This window comes from Lucilia cuprina, chromosome 4, assembly GCF_022045245.1.
Source record: "Lucilia cuprina isolate Lc7/37 chromosome 4, ASM2204524v1, whole genome shotgun sequence".
NCBI classification, from domain to species: Eukaryota; Metazoa; Arthropoda; class Insecta; order Diptera; family Calliphoridae; genus Lucilia; species Lucilia cuprina.
In genome coordinates this window covers 33591991-33617650 of record NC_060952.1, presented here as the reverse complement: position 1 = coordinate 33617650, position 25660 = coordinate 33591991, and the positions used below count along the sequence as shown (strand labels likewise).

The 25660-nt window shown below is 29.2% G+C and overlaps 1 protein-coding gene across 2 annotated transcripts in view; it reads left to right on the top strand.

Moving 5' to 3' along the window:
• The window catches only part of LOC111680619 (octopamine receptor Oamb), a 65695-nt gene that overhangs the window by 37894 nt on the left and 2141 nt on the right, over positions 1-25660 (top strand). Inside the window, exon 5 of one of the 2 annotated variants that reach the window (XM_023442288.2) lies at positions 13473-14445. The exons of the other annotated variant lie outside the window; for it this stretch is intronic. Within the exon in view, the coding sequence (XP_023298056.2) occupies positions 13473-14440 (968 nt within the window). The 3' untranslated portion in view covers positions 14441-14445. Of the gene's footprint in view, positions 1-13472; positions 14446-25660 lie in introns of those variants that run through there. 2 annotated transcript variants of the gene reach the window in all.

Sequence of the window (25660 nt, the reverse complement as noted above, 5' to 3'; positions counted from 1 at the left end):
CTTTAACTCTATAATGTTTTCGTATTTAAATTAAAATTAAAAAAAAAAATCAATTCAAATTCTCACAACCCCTCCACATCTTTCAGTTATACACAACATTTGGTTTGTTGGTAACACTTGGCTTTTTTGTAACGTTCATTAAAAATTTTACATGTAAATTTATTTAACATTTCTTTTCAAAAAAAAAAAAAAAACTTTGTCTTTATAAAAACAAAAATATTTATTTTATTTTTATTATTTCTTGTAAGTGTGTAAAAACGTGTTTAACACTCAAAGTCACTTGTAAAATAAATGATTTGTCCTTAGTTTTTCCCAATATTGATTTCTAAGGAAAATGTTCAAAGCCCCAAATGGTTAGAGTGGTGTAAATGACAGTATTTCAAGAAGAAAAGGGCAACATGTTCATTTGCTAGAAATAAAAACTACATTAACATAAAAACATTTGTTGCTCTCATTTCTTTGTAAGTTCCATCAATCGTTTGTAACAAAGTGTGTGTGTGTGCTACACACACTTTTCGTCCTCTAATTGGTCTCATTTGTAAAAATAAATTGTGAATAATGTAACAGACACAACTCAAATCCTATACATTCTCACTTTTATCCTTAACATATACACTTATACGACCATGATCAAACGTGTTTCTTTACAGGATGTGTAAAGTAAAAAACAAAAAACAAAAAAATCAAAAGAAATCTAAAGTGTCAGATCATATTTGTACATTTCAAACAAATAAACAAATTTTGTTTCTTTTTATTTCCTTCGAACAAGGGTACTCGCTCGACCTAATGACATTAAGTGTGTAGAATTTAAAATGTTTTTGAAAAGTGTTTCAAAAATAAGAAAAGAAAATTATTTTCCAAATTATATTAATAAGTAACAAATTTGTCATAGTGTGGTAAGTATATCGAAAATGTGCTTAATTTTTTTAAGCAAGTGCTTTTAAATTTTAAAGTTAATAAAGGAAAAAGTGTAAATTTAATGTAAAAAGGAAAGTTAAATCAATCCCATATCAATCAATAAGCAAAAAATTTAATTTTTAAATATAAGAAAAATTTTAAAAGAAAACTCTAAGATAAAAGACAAGCTTAAGAAACGAAAAAAGATTTTTCCATTAATTGTAAATCTCTCGAAAATTTTCTATAAAAATAATTTTTTTTATAAATTTCCTTTTTTAAGAATTTTTATCAATTATCTTAATATAAAGAAAGATTTAAATCGAAAATATCCTCTTTAACAAAATAATATTTTTATTGAGAAAGATTCCTTTCTAATAACCTAAAAATTAAAATAAAATCATTTTATAGTATTAACTATGTAATTTCCTTTTTTAATCCTGCAAGTCAACCCTTATTTAGCCTAAAGACAATAAATTATTTTCATTTTACTTTCTAAACGACTTAAATTGAATTTACTCTAAATCCAACCACTAAACAATTAAATTTATACCTTTTTACAAATATTAAATTTAAGGCGAAAAAGAAAAAAAAATCAATTTGTAACCCTTTTTATCAGTTTAACGCCAACGGTGGGAGAAGAAAGAAATGAAATAAAAGTTGTAAAACAAAAATAAGTATAAGAAACCTGGCCTACAGACACAAAAAGACAGAAACAATGAGAAAATGTCAAGAGCATAAAATATTAACAAAAACAAAACCTTTAAAACATATATACACGCAGCCACTTAAAGAAACTCAAATACACACACATACAAACCCTTGAAAATATTTATACAATGAAAAATAGTAAAAGACCGTTAAAGATACACACAGTTGAATACGCAAACAGGTAAAGACCGAAAAATGTACATACTCTTATACTCACTTAGGCGAACATAGAAACAAGGCCAAAAGGAGCAGACAGAAGGATATTTGGTGAAATAAATTTAAATAAACACGAAGAGAAAAACACCTTAAAGAGCTTGCATGCACCCGGTTGTTTGGTTGGACAGACCCGTACTATATAGACATCGACTGTCCAGGGGATTAGCTTTTTTTTACATATGCGGGTCCTACAAAATTACGAAGAGATCGCTAAAAGCTTAAGTTTGTTGTCCTAGTATCCACTCTCTCGTTTACAAAGAGATGAGTGTCTTGACCCTCGCTTAGAAAATGTACATTCGTGGCCAAAGGGTGCCAACCTGGTGGTTTGGCGTAAATGGATACCACTGTCTTTGATTCTTCTTCGAACTGCTGGGTATGTACAAGTTCAAGAAAATGATTCTTCTAACTCAAGGGTAAACACAAACAATAATAACATCACCAACACCAACACTTTAGTTTCGAGGCAAAATAATACAAATCTCTGCAGCTAGAAAAATATATGTAATAGTACTCAACATAACCATTGTTAGTGCAAAGACTAGGGTTCTTAATTCTCAACAATAACTAAATCGCCAAATATCCCCGCAAAACTACAGGGCGGCGTAATCCCTAAATTACTTCGGCTCATCATTGTTTAATCGATTCCTATGAAACTAGACAACACAGGGATAAAGGCCGTTGCTTATGCGGATGGTGTTGTAATACTGGTGTCAGGAATGTTCCTAGATATTCCGTTCCGTTATTAGCGATATTATGTGTGGTGCTTTGGTGCTACTCTGTAACTGGACCACTGGCAGTGGTCTAGGAATAAATTCAAGCAAGACAGAATTGGAACTATTCACAACAAAAACGGATCACTTGTATGGTGAACTTCAATTAAGAATAAGTTTGTTGTAAATCTACTATACAGAGATCAGAGATCAGCATGTATTGGTATAATAGATGCTCTAAGAACTAGTCCTTTAAAAGCTCTAAATACTATATTGCACATCCTATAGATGGTGTTGCTACTGAAACCGTCATATCTGCTTGCAGCTCAGCAAGACTTAACTCATTCGGAAATTGGAGATCTAGAACATATGTAAACGCTAAGATTTTAAACTTGTTACCTTCAATCTTGAACCAACCATCCGACTATATTATCCCACACATAGACTTTGATAGAGTCTTTTAAATCTGGTGTAGAGGTAACCTACCGAGAGAATATACCACTAGACTCTTTACAGATGCCTCTAAAATGAACTGCGGTGTTGGTTCTGATGTCTTCTGAAAAGATGTTGGTTTAAGTATATCCCACCATCTTTCCAACAACTTTTATGTCTTTTCTCACTAAAGTTTTACACTACCACTTCTGTATTAGTAAGACAATGCAAGAATGATCTGTAAAGGCTGCATCGCCTGTCTGACATTTTCCTTATTAGGCTCACTGCGCAAAGAGATTACTATGGTAATGAACAGGTAGATGAGCATGCCATTCCGGGATTTTGCCTTGACATTTCAAATGCCGTTTTAGTAGCAACTCCGTTAAGTTTTATCAAGAACAATATATTCAGAGTATTTCTTCAAAAGGCTGAAAATAGGTGGAATCGGTATATATAGACATATACTGTGACCCTCTTTCAATGAAAAACACAAGTGACTCGTACGTTTTTCACTGAAACCGATGTAAGCGTGATATATCGTGGCTAATAGTAGTAATAACAGGACTCTGGGTAATGGGCAGACATACAAGTCGGCTTTTGGCTCACTGACCACTGTCGCAGTTGCTAAGACAGAAAAAAAGAAAAAATGGTCTTCCATCTCCTTTGTGAATGCCCTGCACTATCCGTTTGGGCTCCCTGTCGCAGTTGCAAAGATAGGGAAAGGGAAGAAACGATCTTCCATCTCCTCTGTAAATGACCTGCACTGGCCTTAAATATAAAGTTCTTCCTTGGAAATTACTTCATATCTAACCTTGGTGAGATATCTGAGTCTAGGCTTAATTATATCTCACAGCTACAGGCTGGATCTAAATTTATACAAAATTTTCTAAAACTATTATTTTAATTTCTAATTAAAAAGTTTTTTATCTAAAATTCTCTTCGTAATTTTCTCTGAATTCTGATAAATTCTACAAAATTTATGATTAATTAGAATTCTTTTTGCATGCAAAAGTTAATGAAAATCACTATATCATTATTGACATTTAGCTTATCTCAAAACTTAAATTTGTATAATTAAATAAATATTTTAACAATGGGGTAGTGACTATAAAACGAACAACAGGAGGTCTTTAATACCTACAGAGATAGAGAATAATATATAAATAAATTTTTATAATAAACTCAGTCTATATACATCACTTGCTGTAAACCAGCAATTTTTTAAAATAAACGAAACATTTTATTCATTCATAAAATTCTTAAGCTTTTGCTTTTATGAAAAGAAATAATTCTTTTAAAATTGTACTTTTGCCAAGAAAACAAATTTACTACTACAAAGGTAAATAAATATGAGATGTGATGGCGCACACACATGTAGGTGGCATTTAAATAAATAAAAAAGAAAATTTCTTAAAAATCTCAATGGTAGGATAGCAACAAGAAAAAACCTCAGATAAATAACACTCGTTGTTTAATTAATCTTGAACTTGAAACACACAAGAAAAAACAACGACAATGAAGCCTTTTCAACAAGTAAATCTATAAACAGGAAAAAATGAAAGATAAAAATCATGTTACTAATTGCAAATGTCAACAAATTAATGAAGAAAAATTAAATTACAAAAATCAAATCGAAACATTCTAAACAGAAGCAACAAACTTACAAATAATGGGTAGGGCAACAATTAACGATAAGGACTTGCAAATATTTAGTATGTATGTGTAGATAAAAATGTAGATAAAATATATACAAAATATTGTAAAAGTCCTTTGAAATGAAAAAACTTTATAAGGGAAACATTTAGCCAAAACAAAATATTTAGAAAAATATCTATCAAAAGAATTAATTTCGCAAAAATGTTCTATAAAAAGAAAATTTCACGAACATTTTCTATTAAAAAATTAAAGAAATTTCTTTTAGAAAGAAAGTTAACGAAAAAATTTTAATAGAACGAACATTTAACCAAAATTTTCTATATAAAGAAAACTTGACGAACACTTTAATAGAAATAAAATTTAACAATAATTTTATTATAGAAGGAAAATTTAACGATAATTATAATTTTCTATTAAAAGAAAATTTGACAATAAATTTCTATGGAAAGAATATTTAAAGAACATTTTACATAAAAGGAGAATATTACAAAAATTCTCTGTAGAAAGAAAATTTAACAAAAATTGTCTATGAAAAAAAAAACTCAATGAATATTTTTATAGATCGAAAATTTAACAATAATTTTTCATAGAATGAATATTTTATAAAAGTTTTCTATAGGTAGAAAATTTAAGAATGACTTTCTACAGAAAGAAAAGTCCGCGAAAATTGTCTATTAAAATATAATTTAACGATAAAAAAGGAAATTTAGCGATAATATTCTACAGAAAGAAAGTTTTACGATAATTTTCTATAAAAAGAAAATTTTTTGCATTCATTCACCAAAATTTTCTATAGAAAGAAAGTTTTACAACAATTTTCTATAGAAAAAAAATTCACCAAAATTTTCTATAGAAAGAAAGTTTTACAACAATTTTCTATAGAAAAAAAATTTCGCAAAAATTTTCTATAAAAAGAAAATTTCACAAAAAAATTTTGTAAAAAAAGAAAATTTCAAAAAAAAAAATTCTATAGAAAATAATTTAAGAAAAATTTTCTATAAAAAGAAAATTTCTTAAAATGTTTCTATAGAAAGAAAATTTCAAAAAAATTTTCTATATAAAGAATATTTTACAAAAATTTCCTAGAGAAAAAAATTGTACAAAAAATGATCTAACGAAGAAAACAAAAGAGGCAGAATCTTTTTTTACAGAAAGTTTTACGATAATTTTCTATAAAAAGAAAATTTTTTGCAGAAAAAAACTTTCATCAAAATTTTCTATAGAAAGAAAGTTCTGCAACAATTTTCTATAGAAAGAAAATTTCAGAAAAATTATCTATAGAAAGAAAATTTCACAAAAAATTTCTGTAGAAAGAAAATTTCATAAAATGTTTCTATAGAAAGAAAATTTCACAAAATATTCCTATAAAGAGAAAATTTTACAAAAATTTCCTATAGAAGAAAATTTTACAAAAATGATCTAAAGAAGAAAACAAAAGAGACCATGAATAGAATGCATTACTTCATGAAACAGAATCTTTGAAAACCTTTGCTAGCAGCAACAGTCATTAAAATCTGGGATCAATTTGAATTAAAGTTATGATGGTTTAAATGAAAATCACTACTTTCAAGTAAAATGGATTCAATATAATATACATGGAACTGTAAAACACGTATATGAAGCCAGGACAACTGGCCAAATCGAGATCAAAGCTAGTGTGTAGGGTATTATGCGTTTGTACTAATGTGTGTAACTCCCAAAAATATTGATCCTACACCGCCTTTAAAGTATACCACTTTCTGCCCGTTTGTCTGTCTGTCGCCGAAACTTAGTTTTATAAAACTTTAAATAATACTACCGAATTTCGTAATGATCGGGATTCATTTGACCCTATCCCCCTTACAAGCTCCCCTTCAGAAAATGAATTTTCATACTGACTGGAATAGGCCATGTTCAACAATACAGTCATACTTGTTTTAATGTTTTTTTATAACGATTTTATAAATGTAACAATTCTATTCTAAACATTATAAAGGATTTAGGTGATTTTTCTTTGAGACCAAAGTTTTATAAATACTTTTCTCTTTTACGTCATATACAACTACATATTATTGTGCAAGCCCCTATTAAGCCACTAACTAACTATTATTCCAACAGTAACAAGAACAACAACTATCAGATTGTCACATACCACACTAAACATATGTAAGTGGTAGTGTAATAAGTAGTTAGTTGTTTTAACGTGTTGTTATTTTGTTCCGTTCCTCTTCTATCTGTATTTCTCTATATCTCTCTTATGCCTCCTACTATTTTTTTTGCTTCAATTACACATACACTATGTATGTATTTGTATTAGTTAATGGGATACATTGCCAAAGGCTTATTACGAGGATGCTTCCCACTTCCCAGCAGTTCGATAGAAAGTCAATACATTCGAAAATTAGAATTTGTTTCTAAAACGATTAACAAATTCGCCTTTTATAACGGATGAACTTTATGTTTATGAGTGTGAAGATAATCGAGGCTTTAGTGTTAGTTAGGCGTTATTGCATCAAATCCGAAGAAATACACCTAGGCCACTATTGGACCTGTTGTGCGCTCCTTATTTGTCAGTGTTCAGAAACTCAGTTTCCTGGTTATTCCTAAGAATCTTCTAATCAGTATTAGTCAGGAATGTTATCCGTAATAACATAACTTTCAAAATACTGTATCTAAGTAATATAAAAAGTGGACACATAAAAAAACTTATTGATTGACAGCCTTTTAGGACAATTAGTATGTTAGTATATAAAGTTTGGGTCTACTCCCTTAAACTGTTGGGTTTCTCGCACAAAACCTTTTACATGATAACAGTTTACATTGGTAATTGTGTGAGTGTGTGTTCATCGTTTATATTTATAGAAGTAAAAAAGAAATATATATAAATAAAGAATAAAAAAAGCAAATATCCTCTATCTGCCAACAACATATAGATTTAACCTTCATCATTAGCAGGGCCAACGAAAATACATACACACATATATCTGTATTTGCAGTAGAAGGAAGAAAAAATGTGAATAAAATAAACTAGTTAAAATATGTATGGCTAAGAGGAAACGGAAGAAGACAATGGTAGTTTCTAGCAGCAACAAATAAACACACATATATTATACGTAAAAAACAGACTGATTTTAATTTAACATACGTATATAACCATGGTTTATATCTATGTAATGTAGTGTGTGTGTGTGTGTTTGTGTGTGGTGCATGTATGTTTCTTAACAATTTAAATGTACGGGTGTCATGGTGTAGTTTAGCGTAGTTTGTATGTGACGTATGAGTACGATAATAATGACGAGGTATGAGTATGATGTTCATTAACTTAATAAAAGGACATTCATCTTAATGAATCGTATATAATGTAGAATGTGTTTTTGTAATAAAGAAAATTCATTTGTTAATAATATTAAATGGAGATCCATACTCTCTTGTTATCTCTGGCGAAATTGTTTAGTTAGTTTTGTGTATTCTTATTAGGGAATTTGTGTTTGTAATGCCAGCATTTTGGGAAACACAAGCCTAAAACACAAGTTACATGATTTTTTTACAACATTTTTGCTTAAATTAACGTTGTAAGGAAGAGTTTATTAGTTTTGTTGTTTTTTTTGCGGTATCAATTAGAGAGTATTTTAAGTTGTGCACAATATTCTTTGAAGATAAAAAGTGATATCTAAGAGTGATGTTGTTCATTTTCAAAATTTTTGTTTCCTACATACATATTTTTGTTTAAGCCCAATAGTGATATCTTCATATCGTTTGATCGACTTATACTAACCGAGGTCATGTACCTTGCTGAAATCTCCATATTGATGTTATTGCAATATACCGATTTAAAGAAGTGCTATCAGTCTGCCAGGACTGAAATCAAGTGGTGATTAATAGTATCTTCGGACTTTCCTTGATTTGACGTCGGTTCGAGACTGGTACTTAGGATGACCAGTTGAGATTTTTTCGGGATCTATGTAGTGGCTGTGTTTAGTAACAAAATTAGCTGGGAGAGATAAATTCAAGTGCCATATGCATCTGGATTCTCCCATCCATACTGTTGTCATCTCAATAGATTTCACTAGGTTATGTGACAGAGCAACTAATGCTGGGCTAATAAACCCATTTTGCAATTTTCCGTTTGTCATTCCGTTAATGGTTTCATTATGATCTGGGAATAGAACATATATAAATTTCGGGAAAGCCTCTATTCTCTTCAAAAGACTGAGAGCACTGATTTAGTATACCCCTACTTGTGGAAAGTTCTCGGTCTTGTCCATCTCAACAGGATATATATTACTACATGCTACATGATTAATAGCTGAGGTCCGTTTCCTTAATATGACGGGGCAATTATTGAGTTGTTTGATTATGAAACTTTATATCGAAATACGGAGGAATTCTGAATTATTGGCTTGTTATTGATGAATCACAAGAGCTTTGTGATGTGGTTGTCTGACTGAGGGTAAGAAATCTGCTAAGCCAGAGTCCCACTGAAGTTGTGGATTCGTCAGGTGCGTTTGCTAAGGTTTTAGAGATTACATTCTTTTGAAAGTTCTCGGTCTTGTCCATCTCAACAGGATACATATTACTACATACTACATGATTAATAGCTGAGGTCCGTTTCCTTAACATGACGGCGCAATTATTGAGTTGTTTGACTATGACACTTTATATCGAAATACGGAGGAATTCTGAATTATTGGCTTGTTATTGATGAATCACAAGAGCTTTGTGATGTGGTTGTCTGACTGAGGGTAAGAAATTTGCTAAGCCAGAGTCCCACTGAAGTTGTGGATTCGTCAGGTGCTTTTGTTAAGGTTTTGAAGATTCCTCTCTTTTAATTCGATTGGAACTTCTTTGCCTGTCAGAGTATCATTATGCTGCTTGTTATTTCGCAATATGATAACTTAGCAAGAATTAAGGTATTTATCTCGAGTTCTTCAACAAAATGCTTGGCCATGGAACGGCAAAAGTCTGTCTTATCAGATATTTACGTAAAGCACTGTGACATTCTGAAGTCCCTTCACTTGACCTTTTTAGTGATATATAGAATTAAGGTATTTAGCTGGAGTACTTCAACAAAATGCTTGTGCATGGAACGGCATAAGCCCGTCATGTCAGATATTTACATAAAGCTCTTTGACATTCTTAAGTCCCTTCACTTGATCTTTTTAGTGATATCTTTCCAAAGAGTAGGTGAAGTGAGTCAATAATGTAAGCGGGCTTTACGTGAATCCTTTTCATAGCTGTGTTTTTTACGATGGTACTTTTAGGGTGAGCTCTTAGATGACTTGAAACATATGACAATTCTCGTACGTGGCTTTGTCAAGTACCCGACACCTGAGTGTTTTTCATTAAAGTCATTCGGATGCGCTTGGTCGAAGTTTATTCAGTGGGTGAAAATGAGCTAGTGAAGTGACTCAAGAATGCTAGAGTGCTTTATTTGCCATGACTGTCCTGTTTTACGGTGGTTCCTTTCCAGGGTGATCAGTCAGACGACTCGACACATGTGCCAATACTCGTACATGGCTTTATTATTACGAATACATTACTCAAGTAATCGAGCTATCTAATCACTGACCATTGCTGCCCCATCTAGTATCTTCCCAGAGACAAAATATCAATTACGTTTACTATGAAACAGATGGGTTGTTTCTACGACAACAGAAGAATGCACAAAATTGCATTAATTTTGTTTGACTGATACGTTATAACAGTGGGTTGATATCGTTATATCGAATTTCATTTAATTTTGTAAAAATAATATTTATGAGGTTCGAAGGAACAAAATTACCAATATTACATTTAACCTGATACAAAACTTTATCAAATATACAATTGCATCAAATTACCTAAGTTTAATATACGCAAGCATTTACATACTGACAGACAGACAACATTAAATAAACTAAAAACAAATATTGATTGATAATGGATTGATTAAAAACTTTTTAAAAAAGTGCTAAAAAATTCTAAAAACTTTAATAATAATTTACAAATAAACAGTGCAAAATTAATATATGTTAAAAAAATATTTTAGTAAAAAAAAATTAAACTCATCACTCTTTCAACACAAACAGCAACATTCTTATCTTAACCAACATTTACAACTTCAAACTCCTGTACATAATACGCATACATCAATAACATTTCCAAAATCATTATAAAGTAATTGAAATATTTCTTTATTAATAATAACTGTAATTATTCCCAAATATTAAAAAATTCTAATTCTAACCAACACAGACACATAAAATTAATATCATTAAATAAAAGTAAATAAATTCAACTAAACAAAAAAATTAAAAATAAAAAATTCATAAATCAAAAAGAATCCTCTGTATATTAAAAATTAAGAGATTATAAATTATTTATTAAAAATGCTCGTTTTAGAAATGAAATGACTGGTAACAATTTTTTTCATTAATATTTTTTTATAAATGTAAAAAAAAAACTGAATATAAATATATAAAAACAAAAGAATTTATTAAATACAGATACACTTGCGTAAATACCAATACATACATGTAATTATATACTAATACTAATACAAAAACAATACATTCAATATTAAACAATATATACAACCTCAATCAATATGATTTTTTTAAGAATAAATTAAATTTTATTTTCTTGCAGTTCAATGAAAAATAAATTTTCATTTTACTTAGTCTTAAAATATAATTGTGTTTTCTTTTAATTTTTTCTTAAATAAATCTTTTTTGTTTCACAAAAGAATTTGAAAATTTTCTATTTGTTTTGTTTTTTTCAATATCTACATGTTGTTGTATTTTTTGGCCAAGATTTGTATGTGTGTGTGTTTTTTTATAAAATTGATTGTTAATTCCTTTCTTTAACAATTAGCAATAAATTACATTTTTTAAGTCCAAATTCCAATAAATGTAATAACAATAAATTTATTTTTATACGTTATTGCTAATATGTTCAATTGTCTGAAAAGGTTCTGTTTTTCTATATTTGTTACTAATATTTTTAAATTTTATTTAATTATAAGCGTTTCATTAATTTTATAAAATTTTTACATGTAACTAAATCGTGCAACTTTGAGGACAATTTCTTGATCGTTCACCACCGTACTAAGGAGTGTGTTATGCATTTGTGCTGCTGAGTCCATGTAAACCTTGTGTACACTCTATAGCTTTCAAATTTTAAGATAATTCGATGCAGACTATACTATAAAGACCTTAGAATAGACTATAGACTAGACTATAGACTAGACTATAGACTAGAGTATAGACTAGACTATAGACTAGACTATAGAATAGACTATAGACTAGACTATAGACTAGACTATAGACTAGACTATAGACTAGACTATAGACTAGACTATAGACTAGACTATAGACTAGACTATAGACTAGACTATAGACTAGAGTATAGACTAGACTATAGACTAGACTATAGACTAGACTATAGACTAGACTATAGACTAGACTATAGACTAGACTATAGACTAGACTATAGACTAGACTATAGACTAGACTATAGACTAGACTATAGACTAGACTATAGACTAGACTATAGACTAGACTATAGACTAGACTATAGACTAGACTATAGACTAGACTATAGACTAGACTATAGACTAGACTATAGACTAGACTATAGACTAGACTATAGACTAGACTATAGACTAGACTATAGACTAGACTATAGACTAGACTATAGACTAGACTATAGACTAGACTATAGACTAGACTATAGACTAGACTATAGACTAGACTATAGACTAGACTATAGACTAGACTATAGACTAGACTATAGACTAGACTATAGACTAGACTATAGACTAGACTATAGACTAGACTATAGACTAGACTATAGACTAGACTTTAAACTAGACTGCAGACTAAACTGTAGACTAGAGTATAGACTAGACTATAAGCTAGATTATAGACTGGACTATAGACTAGACGGCAGACTAGATTATAGATTAGACCATAGTCTAGCCTTTAGACTAGACTATATACTAAACTAAAAAAAAAAAATATAAAAAAGAAAACTAAAAATAAGTAATAAAACTGCACTTAATGAAAATATCGGCACAAATGCGAAAAACCTGCTGAACATTCCTCTTAATAATAGAATTTAATGTAAATTATTGAAATTTGCTTTTAAATTTAGTGCGGCCTTTAATGATCCAAATGATTAATGATGCCATGGATAATAATCACAAATGAATACTTTAAAAATTTTCAATTTACATTTTCTGTTGAAAATCATTTCAAGGCCAAGTTTATTGTTTTGAATACAAAATTAAATAAACGCCTCATTACGCATTAACATAAGCAGTATGCTACATATAAATACTATAGAACATTTATAATTATATAAAACAGGATATTCTTTAACACTCAAAACATACATACATACATACATACATACATACATACATACATACATACATACATACATTCATACATACATACATACATACATACATACATACATACATCTTGACATGCATACACATAATATTTAATGAAACATAATAATCCCGTTTTTTCAATTGTTGATAAAAAAATATAAATAAAAAATAACTGTAATATTTTATTTTTAACACACATTTTTAAAATTAATGCATTTTGTAATTAAAAACGTGTTTTGCTTATGTTAATATTAATCAAATATTTTTTGATGTCTCTTTAACGAATGTTTCATCAATTTCTTTTGTCCGCAACTAAATCACTAATTTGTTTGTATAAATAACGTTTTTTTGTATAATTCTTTATGTCTTGGTAAAATTTGTTAATGCCTTCATATATACATCTTTTTGTCCCCTTTTACGTAATAAAAAAATATATATTTTTTTTAATAAAATAAAAACTAAAACCAACAAAAAGAAACAAAAACTTACATTTACAGGCAGTCCACATGAGTCACGCACAAATCGAGTAGATGAGACACAATTGGTGCTGCGCATTCACCGTGGTCGACCCTGTTCTACACCCCAAAGAACGCCTCTTTCGGTGCATTCCATGTCTTCTACGTTGAGTGTGAATAGCAACAATGAGGAAATGTATCCTTTGCAGCATCATCATGGCAATGTGCCACATCAAATGAGTGCCACTCCTAAAAGAGCCACCTCAATGAGAGTTCCTAGAACCAAACATGAAAAAGTCTCTATAAAAGTATCATTTCCATCGTCGGAAAATATGTTGGATTCCACAACCTCCATCAATAGTACACCACCGGCTTATGCCTCAGTGGTGAGCAGCGCCGCCACCAACCTACAACAGCCATCATCCACGTCATTGATAAATGGTCGTAGAAGTTCCTTTAAGAGTAGTCTTTTCGAAATTGGAGAGACCACCTTTAATGTTGACAACAGCGAGCATGTTGACACTAATACTCCCTCACACTCAAACAAATTAATGGAATCCCACACCGATAGTTTGCTTAAGAAGTCCGATAAAAAGCATAGAGGTAAAAGATCGGTCAAGTTCCAGGTCAAACGTTTTAAGGTAGAAACTAAAGCTGCCAAAACTTTGGCCATTATAGTGGGTGGTTTCATTTTCTGTTGGTTGCCATTTTTTACCATGTACCTAATAAGAGCTTTCTGTGATCACTGCATACAGCCTACCGTCTTCTCTGTGCTCTTCTGGCTCGGCTATTGCAACTCGGCCATAAATCCTTTAATTTACGCCTTATTTTCACATGAATTCCGTATTGCCTTTAAGCGTATTGTTTGTCGCTGTGTTTGTACACGCAGTGGTTTCCGTGCCTCGGAAAATTTCCAAATGATTGCTGCAAGAGCCCTTATGGCACCGGCCACATTTCATAAAACCATTTCGGGTTGTTCCGATGAGGGTGATGGTCCAGAATTTAGTTGACTAATGATAATGGATGATGATGGCGGAGATGTTGGTGGTACAGATGATGTTAATGGAGATGAAATTGAGGTGGGGGAGGTTAATGGAAATGCTTCACTAAAACAACAACAACACCAACTACAGAGCTCAAAAAAGAAACACAAAACAACAGCAACAACATCAACACTGCCAAACAATGATAAGGTGTTGGAAGTAAAGACAGCGGGAAAGTTTAGCGAGAAGGTGGGTGCAAGTGTGATGGCTCGCAATAACTCAGCAAATAAAAGTGGACGTCGTGGTGGTTTTTGTAAAGGTAAAATTATGTACTAACAACCCTCTAATGCTATATAGATTTTCTTCATATTTTATTAAAATAAAAATAATGAAATTTGTATTTAATGAAAATGTTGGGCATATAAGTTCACAAAAATGCAGATTGTCTTAAATCTTTATTTATTTTTTTTAAACGTTAAATTAAAAAGTCAAAGAAAACATTCATCAATCATGCTTTTCTTGACGAGTTTTAATTCAATGAGAATTTTACTTTGTTAAGTAATTTATGTGTTATAAAATATAATAATTTTTATTTATCCTTAAAAATACATAATTCACTCAGTTTTTTTAATACCGAAAACTTTCTTTACAAACAAATTAAGACAAATGCAAGCGATAAATATTAACATTGGTTGTAATAAAGTGTACGCTTGTCACAGCCAAAATGTTCATTTGTAATGATTCTTATTCATTGCTTGCGAATAACTTCAACAGACTTAATGTTTACGTTACGAATTTGTTTCCCATTTGAGATAATTTTATCTAGTGGATGAATTATTGATAACTTAAGGTTATGTGGGTTAATAGAAGGATGTATATAACATCAATTCCAAAGATATACACCTAGGTCACAATCGGGCCTGTTGAGCGCTCCTTTTCATAGTTCAGTAATTCCTAAGAATCTTCCAATCAGTGTCAGTCAGGGAAGTTATTTCCGGAATAACATAACTTCCAAGATACTTTTATCTTACTTTAATGAATGCCTAACAGTGGCAAATAAAGTGCTAGAAGTTTCACTGTTCTCCTCACATGCTTTGAATCTCTGAATCAGTACATCCAGTTTTGCATAGATGTGCTCCAATGAAATTCACCTAGTGCTCTATAGTTTCACTGTCATCTCCACATGCTTTACATTTGTTTGAATCAGCACGTCCAATTATGCATAGATGTCCTCGTAATCCTGTGTGTCCATCCAGAATACATACCATCAGGACCTTTATGGTTCTATTCACCATTTCATTATTCTAAGATATGGTTTTGTGTTCGTCAGGCTGTCGGCAAACATATAAGAGCTGTGGGTGCTATATAAATATATTAAAATTCAATTTGTGTAATTTCTCCTACTTCCATCTGAAATATTGTGTTATGTGTAATTTCTCGGACTTCCATTTTGTAGCCCAATTTAGAGCCATTCGTGTAACAATGTATTCCTGCTGGCATTTGTTCTAATGTTTCGCTTCAGCAAGACATTCTATCTGGGAACATCGTTTCAAAGTTTTCGACATATTCTGGCCGATTATCCTGTATAACCTTCCAATCTTTCCAGTTTACATTGATAACATGTGCTAAACCCCGTTTTGGACAGTTCACCTAAATTTATGAGACATTCGGTTGTAAGCGTCACAGTGTGTTAAAATGTTTCCAGAGCCTTGTTTGAAGGCGTACGCATGGCACCACTTATAAGCAGCATGTAACTGAACTTTAATGCAGGAAAAAATGGATGACATCGTATGAAACGAACTTCCTGAGTAGTATTTCCTGCCGTTTTAAATTTAAAAGACATTTAAAGTCGATATAAAACAAGACACCCACTAGAGTTCCCAAAAAAACTGCCTTCTTAAAAAAAATCAAACCTCTCATTCGCTGCGTATTAGATACTAAGTACGACAAAAGCAAGAAATATTTTTTTTTCGAAAAGGGTCTCAGTTCCCTACCAGCTTCTAGAACTACTGTATAAAAACTTTTTATCAATTTTTTTCACGATAAGCTCAAAAGATTGCAGATATATTTAAAGTAAATTTTAATTTTTATTTTTGAAAAGAATTCCTAAAAAAAAGTTGTAATGGGACACCCTACCATCTACTCTATTTTGCCTTCCATAACCTAATAAGGGGTAATTTTCTGCTTAGAAGTTCGAGAAGAAAATGGTTTTGGTCTTCTTTGACATGAAAAACTTGTATCTTCTTAATTAGATTGAGCTTGGGAGGTATGAACCCGGTTTGATATTCAAGAAGAAGGAATAATGAAATTATATTCCTACAAAATAGTATCTTCTTAAATGGACTGTACTGTGTAGTTTAAGAATTGCTTCCCAATATCTTGTTCAAAGTACTTTCGAAAAATTATGATTATTAAGAAGAACCTGTTAAACCGAACCTGATCTCATATTTTCTCCATCATATCGGGTATTTAAAATATCTAGTCCTTAAGTCTTATTGTTTTTGAGACGTTATATCAGCGCAAAATATCGAAATATCTTCACCTTAACCTTGAAAACACATGGTTTTTGGAATACTAATGGTTTTTAAAACCAAGATATGATGGAGAATTTAAAGGCCTGATTTGTATAAAGCAGGTCTAAATTTCTTAGAAAAGTATAATGTGGTTTCTGGGTTAAAAATTTGTCATTCTGTGTTATTGAGCAAAAATATAAACAATTATTATAATTTTAAAAACTTTAATACAAAATTAAAAAAAAACATTCTCAATCTCACAATAAAGACATTAGAGGAAAAAAAAAAACAAAAAATAATGTACAATTAATCTCATTAAATATTCATTTCAAATAAAAAAGCAATTTTACAATATTTGAAGAATTTATGAAAATTTAAAATATCACCTCAAAATTTTAACAAAAAACCAAACAAAGACTCTTTGTTAAATAAAAATATAAACCCCATAAGATTTTTTGCCAAAATCCTAAAACTATGCCATTTTTATTAAACACATTTTGTAAAAAAATGCTGTAAAATTGTAAAAGATTATTAATAATTTAATTGAAAAATAGTTACATATTGTATAGAGTTTTTAAACAACATAATATTTAACGAAATTGTAAACAAATGGCAATAATTTTTACTTATTAAAAAACAAAAAAAAAATGTTTTTTTATAATTTAAAATAAATATAAATATTCAGTGTTATTAAGTTTTACAATAAATTTTAAGCAGAAATTTCTAAAAAAAATGAAAAGAAAACTTAATACAACAATCATAGCATTTTAAAGTAAATTTAACAAAATAAACATTTTATGTCATAAATAAGTTAATGTAATGTAAAAAAGAAAAAACAACAAACAACAAAAAACTAAAGATTAATAAATAAGTTTAAATTTAATTTACAAAAATAAATAAAATTATATATGTATGTATATGTAAGTGTTGTGTATAAAGCAGAAAGAAAGAAAAAAAAACACAAATAAAATATTAAATATTTTTAAAAAAGAAAGAAAAAGAATGCTTAAAACTAAATTAGAGGGGTTTGTATATGAAAATAAAAACAACAACAAACAATAAATATTATTTAACACTTTAAACACGTGTAGGTTATAAAATTTAAATTTATTTTCAGTTCACCTTTAACGTTTTATTAATAAAATAGGTAAAAACTCAAATATTTATTTAAAAATATATTCACAGGCATTTTTCTAAATACATTTTACAAAAATCAATATTTCAAATGTCTGTCAAAGATCACAACACTAACACTTATTCAATAATAGGCTAAACGAAGAAAACACATAACTTTTTTTTCTAGTTTACTAAGTGTATGAGTTATATGTAATTTACATACATATGCATATCACGTATACGCAATATATTGGAGGTTGTGGAGAGGTTTGAATATTTTTTTTTTTTTGAAAACAAAAATACTCTTTAAAACTAAATTGATTTATGAAAAAAGGAAATATTTAGTTTTTTTTAACAAAAATAACAATTATAGTTATTCTATCTTAAAGAGTAGCATTACTGACAGACGGATTCATGATTGCACAGCCCAAAGGGCTAATCGTAGGCTAATGAAATTTTGACAGTAGATGTCTTTTTGGATATGCTACTGAGGAGGGATTTTTGGATATTTATATATTTTAGGGTAAAAAAAGGGATTATCTTACACAATATCAGTAATACAATACTAGCTGGGTGTCTAGTATTTTTTCTTAAATTTGTACTTTTAAGGGGTACAAATGTGAACAAAGGTGATTTTTATACCTTTTTGGAACCTTTACAACTTTTTAACTTCGATTTTTATAAACAGCTCTTACGGCCTTATAAAAGGACTAGTTTAAAGACTCAAAAGAATATTAATATAGGTATCAAATGGAAGCTGGGAATCATAAAATCTATATTAATTAATTGACTCACTTAGAGAAAAAAAAAAAAAAAACGAAAAATAAATTAAATTTAAAAAGGTGTAATTTTCGACACTTTTAACTATTTTATGTGACAAATTTTCTTTAAGATTTCCATGTTTTTTCAATCCTAATGAATTGAAATAAATCATATTATTTTGAAGTAGAGGTTCTCATCTTCATTTGATATTAATATTTATACCAACTTTTTTTTATATAAATTTGGAATTTCATCTTTTTAAATCGTGTGTTCTTTAAACTTTAAAGTCCGTTTAAAGGACCATAAGAGCTGGTTATGAAAAACTGAGTACACAGAGTTATTACTACTAGTCTACAGCTTCCTGTACATCAAAGTGCTCAAAAAACAAATCTACAAGAAGCATCTTTTAGGTAATTTTTGAATATAGAAACTAGAAACTTCTTATGGGAGACGATACTTTCTAATTTTTTTGATTGGATAGCTAAGCATCCAGGGCAAGCTAGTCTATAGTAAATGTATGTTAATCATAGAAATATTAATTTATATTAATTATATATATTTTTTTTATTTTTTGGGGATTGGATTAACATAAGCTCTCTTTCTGCATGAAGAAAATTTACCAGAGGGTATTGATTGCTAAAAATTTTAATTTCTAGAAGACGTCTAGTGCTTTTAGATCAGACACGGATCCAAGGGGTAGGAAAAAGGCAAATTACCATCACCCCCTCCCAAAAACCAAAACTTTTTCATACAAAACATAAACATGTGGAAAAAAAGAAATTTATCTATGTAAAAACAAAAAATTTTTCCCCCAAACTCTTGAACTGGATCCTCGCCTGTTTGAGATCATACATGAAATCTCAAAACTACTTACGGTTAGATTAGATAATACTCTTTAACTACACAGTTTATATATATTTGGCATAGTTACTAATAATGGTTACTTATCAATAACTAAAAGGTCACATTAAAAAGTTATTAAACCAAACTAGATCACCGTTTACCAAATCACAATTTTCTTATTGATCTAATAAATTATGGCTCATATAATGTTTATGTCGAATTTCGTCACTGTACTCGTATTTGTAGGCATGTATTTAGCAAAGGGGAACTTGTATGGGTTAAGGGTCAATTATATCGTGATCTTCCTAAAAATAAAGGTCTTGTTTATGTTGAATTTTATCGATGTACTCGACAGTAATGAAAAGTGCTTATTTTCTTAAAGGGAGTCCCTATAAAATATACTTTCTATAAGGCGTGCTTGTGCAAAATATCACTACTATAGGTGATTCCTTAAGTCAGTTATTTTTGGCTAGGTAAAATTGTAGGCTGATATTGACTTTTTCAATACCAAACAAACTGCATCAATATGAAGTATCTGTGCAAAATTTCTAACCGCTAGCTACTTACATTTAAACAATATCGTGTTTTTTAACAGACAGGCGGAAAGACGAACGCACATGGCTTGATCGTATTAGAATTTAATAAGGACATTAATTAAAGATGAATATTTTCATTTGTTAAACTCGAAATGTCAACGATTATATACCCCCATATATTTTTTGATAGTGGGTTTAAACAATTAAGATGAGAGAATCCCTAATTCCTCCTAAAATAATGAAGCGGCGGGTAAAAAACTAAATATCCTATAGGATCACCCTGCCGAGAGCAAGATTAGAGATCGCCTTCAAATGAGCAAGTTTAAGGTTAGTAAGATGGTACATATTCTGAGTGGACACTAGAGTATTCAAACGATTAATTGTCGTTCGGCTAATCGATTAATTTGTGACGAATCGTTCGAGTAAATTAAAATTGTCAAATATCAAATAACGAATAAACCGAATTATTTCTATCAATTTACCGATTAAGAAAAACTCAATATTTAACAGTAAAATGACTATGTATTTCCTACAAAATTTAATATTTTTATAATAAATTTTCTTTTCCAAATTTATATTAAAAAGTTGGAATTAATATCAATTTCAAATGAGTTGAGTTTCTCTGAGTTTATTTCAAATCATCAAGATCATCAAGTAAGAACTGGAAATCTTAAAGAAAATTTATCACAAAAAAGTAATTAAAAGTTTTTGAGTCGAAATTGAAACCTTTTTAAATTTAATTTTTTTTTTCGTTTTTTCTCTAAGTGAGACAGATAAATAATATAGATAGAATGTACAGATTCCCAGCCTCCATTTGATACCAATATTAGCATTATAAAATACATATAAATATTCGTTTGTAGTCCTTTAAACTTTGAAATCCTTTCTACAAGTGGAATCTATTTTCACCTGCTTTCACAACTTTTCCATGTGTGAATGCTTTTTTCAATTCAATTCTTTGGACACTCAGAATTGGAGGTATAGTGAAACTTTGCCACTGTCAAGTAAGTTCATGGAAGTTAGATCGAAGTGTCTTGGTAGTGATATTTTTCCGGAAATAATATTCCTCACGAACATTGATAGGAAAATGCTAAGGAATTATGTCCAGGAAACTGTGTTTCTGAACACTGAATAATAATACATTCAGTAAACCGATTTGTTTTATCAATAAAAATTTTCTTCCATAAAGAGGAGAGCACATAAGGGCCGACTTAAACTAACTTTTTGATCAGTATTATTTTCTGATTAAAATGAGACTTTTATCTACGTCTAGTCGAGTGTTTCATTTTTAATATAGAAATCCTATATATGTCAACAATAGATTTCTATAAATATTTTCTAATCCAATTTTAGGCTGGGGCGTTTGTTATAAAGTAACAATATTTATCAACTTTGTATACCAGCTTCACAATTTTGTAATTCTCTAAAGGATTTTAATGTAAAATATTAAATTTTCTACAAAAATATTATAGCTGCTTTAATTTTTTTAAACGTTTTATAGCAACATTAAATTTCATGTTTAAATTTAACTATAGAGTTAAATAAATTTTATATAAAATTTTTTTATTTACTAATCAAATTTACATAAACGTACAACTCACCCTTAGTATTGTAATTGAAACCAAAACTGAAAGAAAAGATTATAATAACTTAATTAGTATTGTATTCATTCATTATAATTAAAATTTGTATTAAACTAATTAAATTTTTATAAATAACTAAAAAAAATACAATTATGTTAAAAACATAATAATCACCACAAAATTTTGATTAATTAATATACAATTAATAATGTTTATTAAAATACAGTCTTTAATTAATTAAGACAGTTATAGATATCCACCATAATTAATAATAAAATGAAAAAATACTTCGTTCCTTACACTTAATGTGTTTAATCAGCAACAGTTATGTAATTTATATGTTTTTTTTTTTTTCTTTATAAAAACTCAAATTATAGACAGACGTCTATAAATAATTAGTTAAATGAGAGAAACTATAGTAATTAAGACTAGAAAATTTTCCACAAAAAAAATGTTTATGTTGAGCAAATATTCCAAATTATAATAGAAATTATTACTAAATATTTTATTTCTTCCATCATTAGTGCTTTTTACTTATAACATAAAAATTGTTAAAAAAAATATTCAGCCTTGGCAACTCTAAACAATTGAAATTTGTCTGGTTGTATTGAGTATGTATTAGGTTCAAAAATTGTTATAAACTAAAAACAAAAACTCTTTAATTATTGGATATTTCCCTTGACAATGTCTTGTCTTGTGTCTCTGATATTAAATGGCATTGTCCGGTAAAAGATACGATTACAATGTAAAGAAAAAAGCTTACAGAAATACTAAGTAAATGTACATGGTAACAGGAGAAATCTATTATGTCAATATTAGTTAAAAATTTATTAAGTTGGCATGAAGGAATAGCCTAAAAACTTATAAGGACAATAACTATGAAATCCATTTTATATACAGTGTGACAAGGGAAGTTTCTAACTGTTTCCACAGAGTAGTAACAGACCCGATAGTGAGCCAACTAACTAACTAACTAACTAACTAACTAACTAACTAACTAAATAACTAACTTACTAACTAACTAACTTACTAACTAACTAACTAACTAACTAACTAACTAACTAACTAACTAACTAACTAACTAACTAACTAACTAACTAACTAATCAACTAACTAACAAACTAACAAACTAACTAACGAACTAACTAACTAACTAACTAACTAACTAACTAACTAACTAACTAACTAACTAACTAACTAACTAACTAACTAACTAACTAACTAACTAACTAACTAACTAACTAACTAACTTTCTAACTAACTAACTAACTAACTAAGTAACTAACTAACCTACTAACTAACTAACTAACTAACTAACTAACTAACTAACTAACTAACTAACTAACTAACTAACTAACTAACTGACTAACTAACTAAATAACTGCACAGACACACAGACTGACGGACACACATACAGGCAGACGGACGGACACTGTTTAACCCTCTGGGACCGACGTAAATATTTTATAGCTATTTTATTTACGTGGTGTCTGCTAGAAACCATTTTTTAAAACCTATTTAAACTATTTCCTTTTATAGTTTAAGGGACTATGTTATTATATATCACCGTCTGCCAAAATGACAAAAAATCGTTAGACAACAACCTGATGATTTTCGTTTGAGCTACAAATTTAAGGGAAAAATTCTGCGTTTTTAGTTTTTCATTTCGTGATCCTGTGTCCATTAAAAAGGACTTCAAAATTTTAAAAAGTATATTTTTCAAAAAATATTTTAAAATACTTTTACTAATCAAACAATGTCAAATTTGGTGTCAAGCCAACAAGAAGAGTTGGGAAATATTTGGTATTATTTTTATTTTATACTGTTTGGATGAAAATCTGTCAAAAATGTCTTTTAAAATTTTTATCCTTAAAAACCTTTTAAAACTTTCAATATTATTTTTTCAAAAAAAAAAAAAAATTGAGAGATTTTTTGATGCATCTTTTTATTCTGACAGAATAAACTAAAAATAACAGAAAATATTTTAAAACTCTTTTTGTTAGCTTGACATCAAATTTGGCAGTATTTGATCAGTAGAAGTATTTTAAAATATTTTTTGGAAAATGTACTTCATAAAACTTTCATGACAATGTACAATTTGAAAAATTTAATTTTTCTGTTTTTTTTTGTGTCTGTCAGACTACCACGTCAGTCCTAGAGGGTTAATCGACTTCGTTATCTATAGGGATACAGAATATATATGCTTTACAGGGTCGGAAATTACAAACTGAAGTACAAAACTTTTATAGCATTCCTTTCTCTTGAAGGTGAAGTTTATACAAATTATTTTCCAGCATAATTTTGGTGTAGCGTAACAAATACACCGCTATATCCGACTGAAATGTCCTTCTATTTTTCTATTTATTTTTATTTTTGTACAATTGAGGAATTACTGAGTAGGAGCATGTTTGTACTTCTTTATCTTCTCCCATTTTGTACAAACTGAAACTTTTCTAAGAAATCTTTTTGGACAAGTTTCCTATAGAACCTTTATAGGAATTTTTTTGTTTCTATATTTCTAGTTACATTGTTAAAGCAAAAATTAACCAATAACTTGTGTTTAACACATACACACACAAAAAACATACAAAACAAATCGAAAGCCAGACAATGAAATGTTAGAAATACCTACTTATTGCTCAGATGATTATTAATAAACTGAAAATGAAAAATAATAATTTACGTATACATACCAATAGTTAGTTACTAACCAAACATTGGCTTTAGCTAACCCAATAACTATAACGGCAAATACATATATACGTTAGAAGACAAATACACACGGGTTAATGTTTGATTAGACAGAATGAGTGTGTTTCTAAGTAAATATCGATTGTACTAGGCCGATCCAAAATTATATATCAGAAATATTTTTTTTAATCTGAATAAACAAAATTAAATTTTGATCAATAGAAAATAATTTTTTACATAAAATTAATTTCCTGTAGAAAGCTAAAGATACACTTGATCTGGAAATATTTACTTCTGCGGACACACCTATTCTTCACTAAGAATACATGGGTGTACATATAATGAAACATAAGGATCATTTTGGTTAAACCCAAAAGCAATTTTTATCGATAACTAATAATACCATATGATTGGATAGATTTAGGAACAATGACTGTGTGTGTGTATGTGTAGATGTGGTCGTGCGTAAATTAAACAATAGCTATGGGAGACATTATGACATCCACGTGTATTTGAGGAAACCAACATAAGACAACTTTAATTTAGAAATTCTACGAAAGAATAGGGGAGGGGTTAATGAATCGAATGAAAGTTTTAAACCATGAAATAACAATAATATATATTGAATATAAAGACCAAAAAGTAAATATATTTGGAAAAAAGGAAGGTAAAGTGATAAGTGGATAAAAAGATTGTGTAAAAACTCAAATTTAAAATATTTGCTTTATGTTAGAAAAACGTCAAAAATAAATTGTCTTAAGAAAATTTATATTCTACAGAAACATTATGTCCTAACAAAGGCCTTAATAAGAGGTTATTAAAAACTTTGTGACAAATGTTTTTATAGAAAATCACGCCAAACTTTATTGAAGGGATTCATTGTGTTCTAAAGGGCTTTTTAACATTAATTAAAATTTTGTGATATGTGAAACGTCCTTCAAAGGGCCATTGAATAATTTGAAAATTATGAACATTCATATTAAGCGACACATTCGAATAAAAGCGACTTTTTTGGAAAATCGAAAAATCGTAATCTAATGTAAAAGTTTGATACCCATACTAAGTAAAATTGCAACCTTTTGCGCATGCTTAGAATAGTAGTTAGTTAGTTAGTTAGTTAGTTAGTTAGTTAGTTAGTTAGTTAGTTAGTTAGTTAGTTAGTTAGTTAGTTAGTTAGTTAGTTAGTTAGTTAGTTAGTTAGTT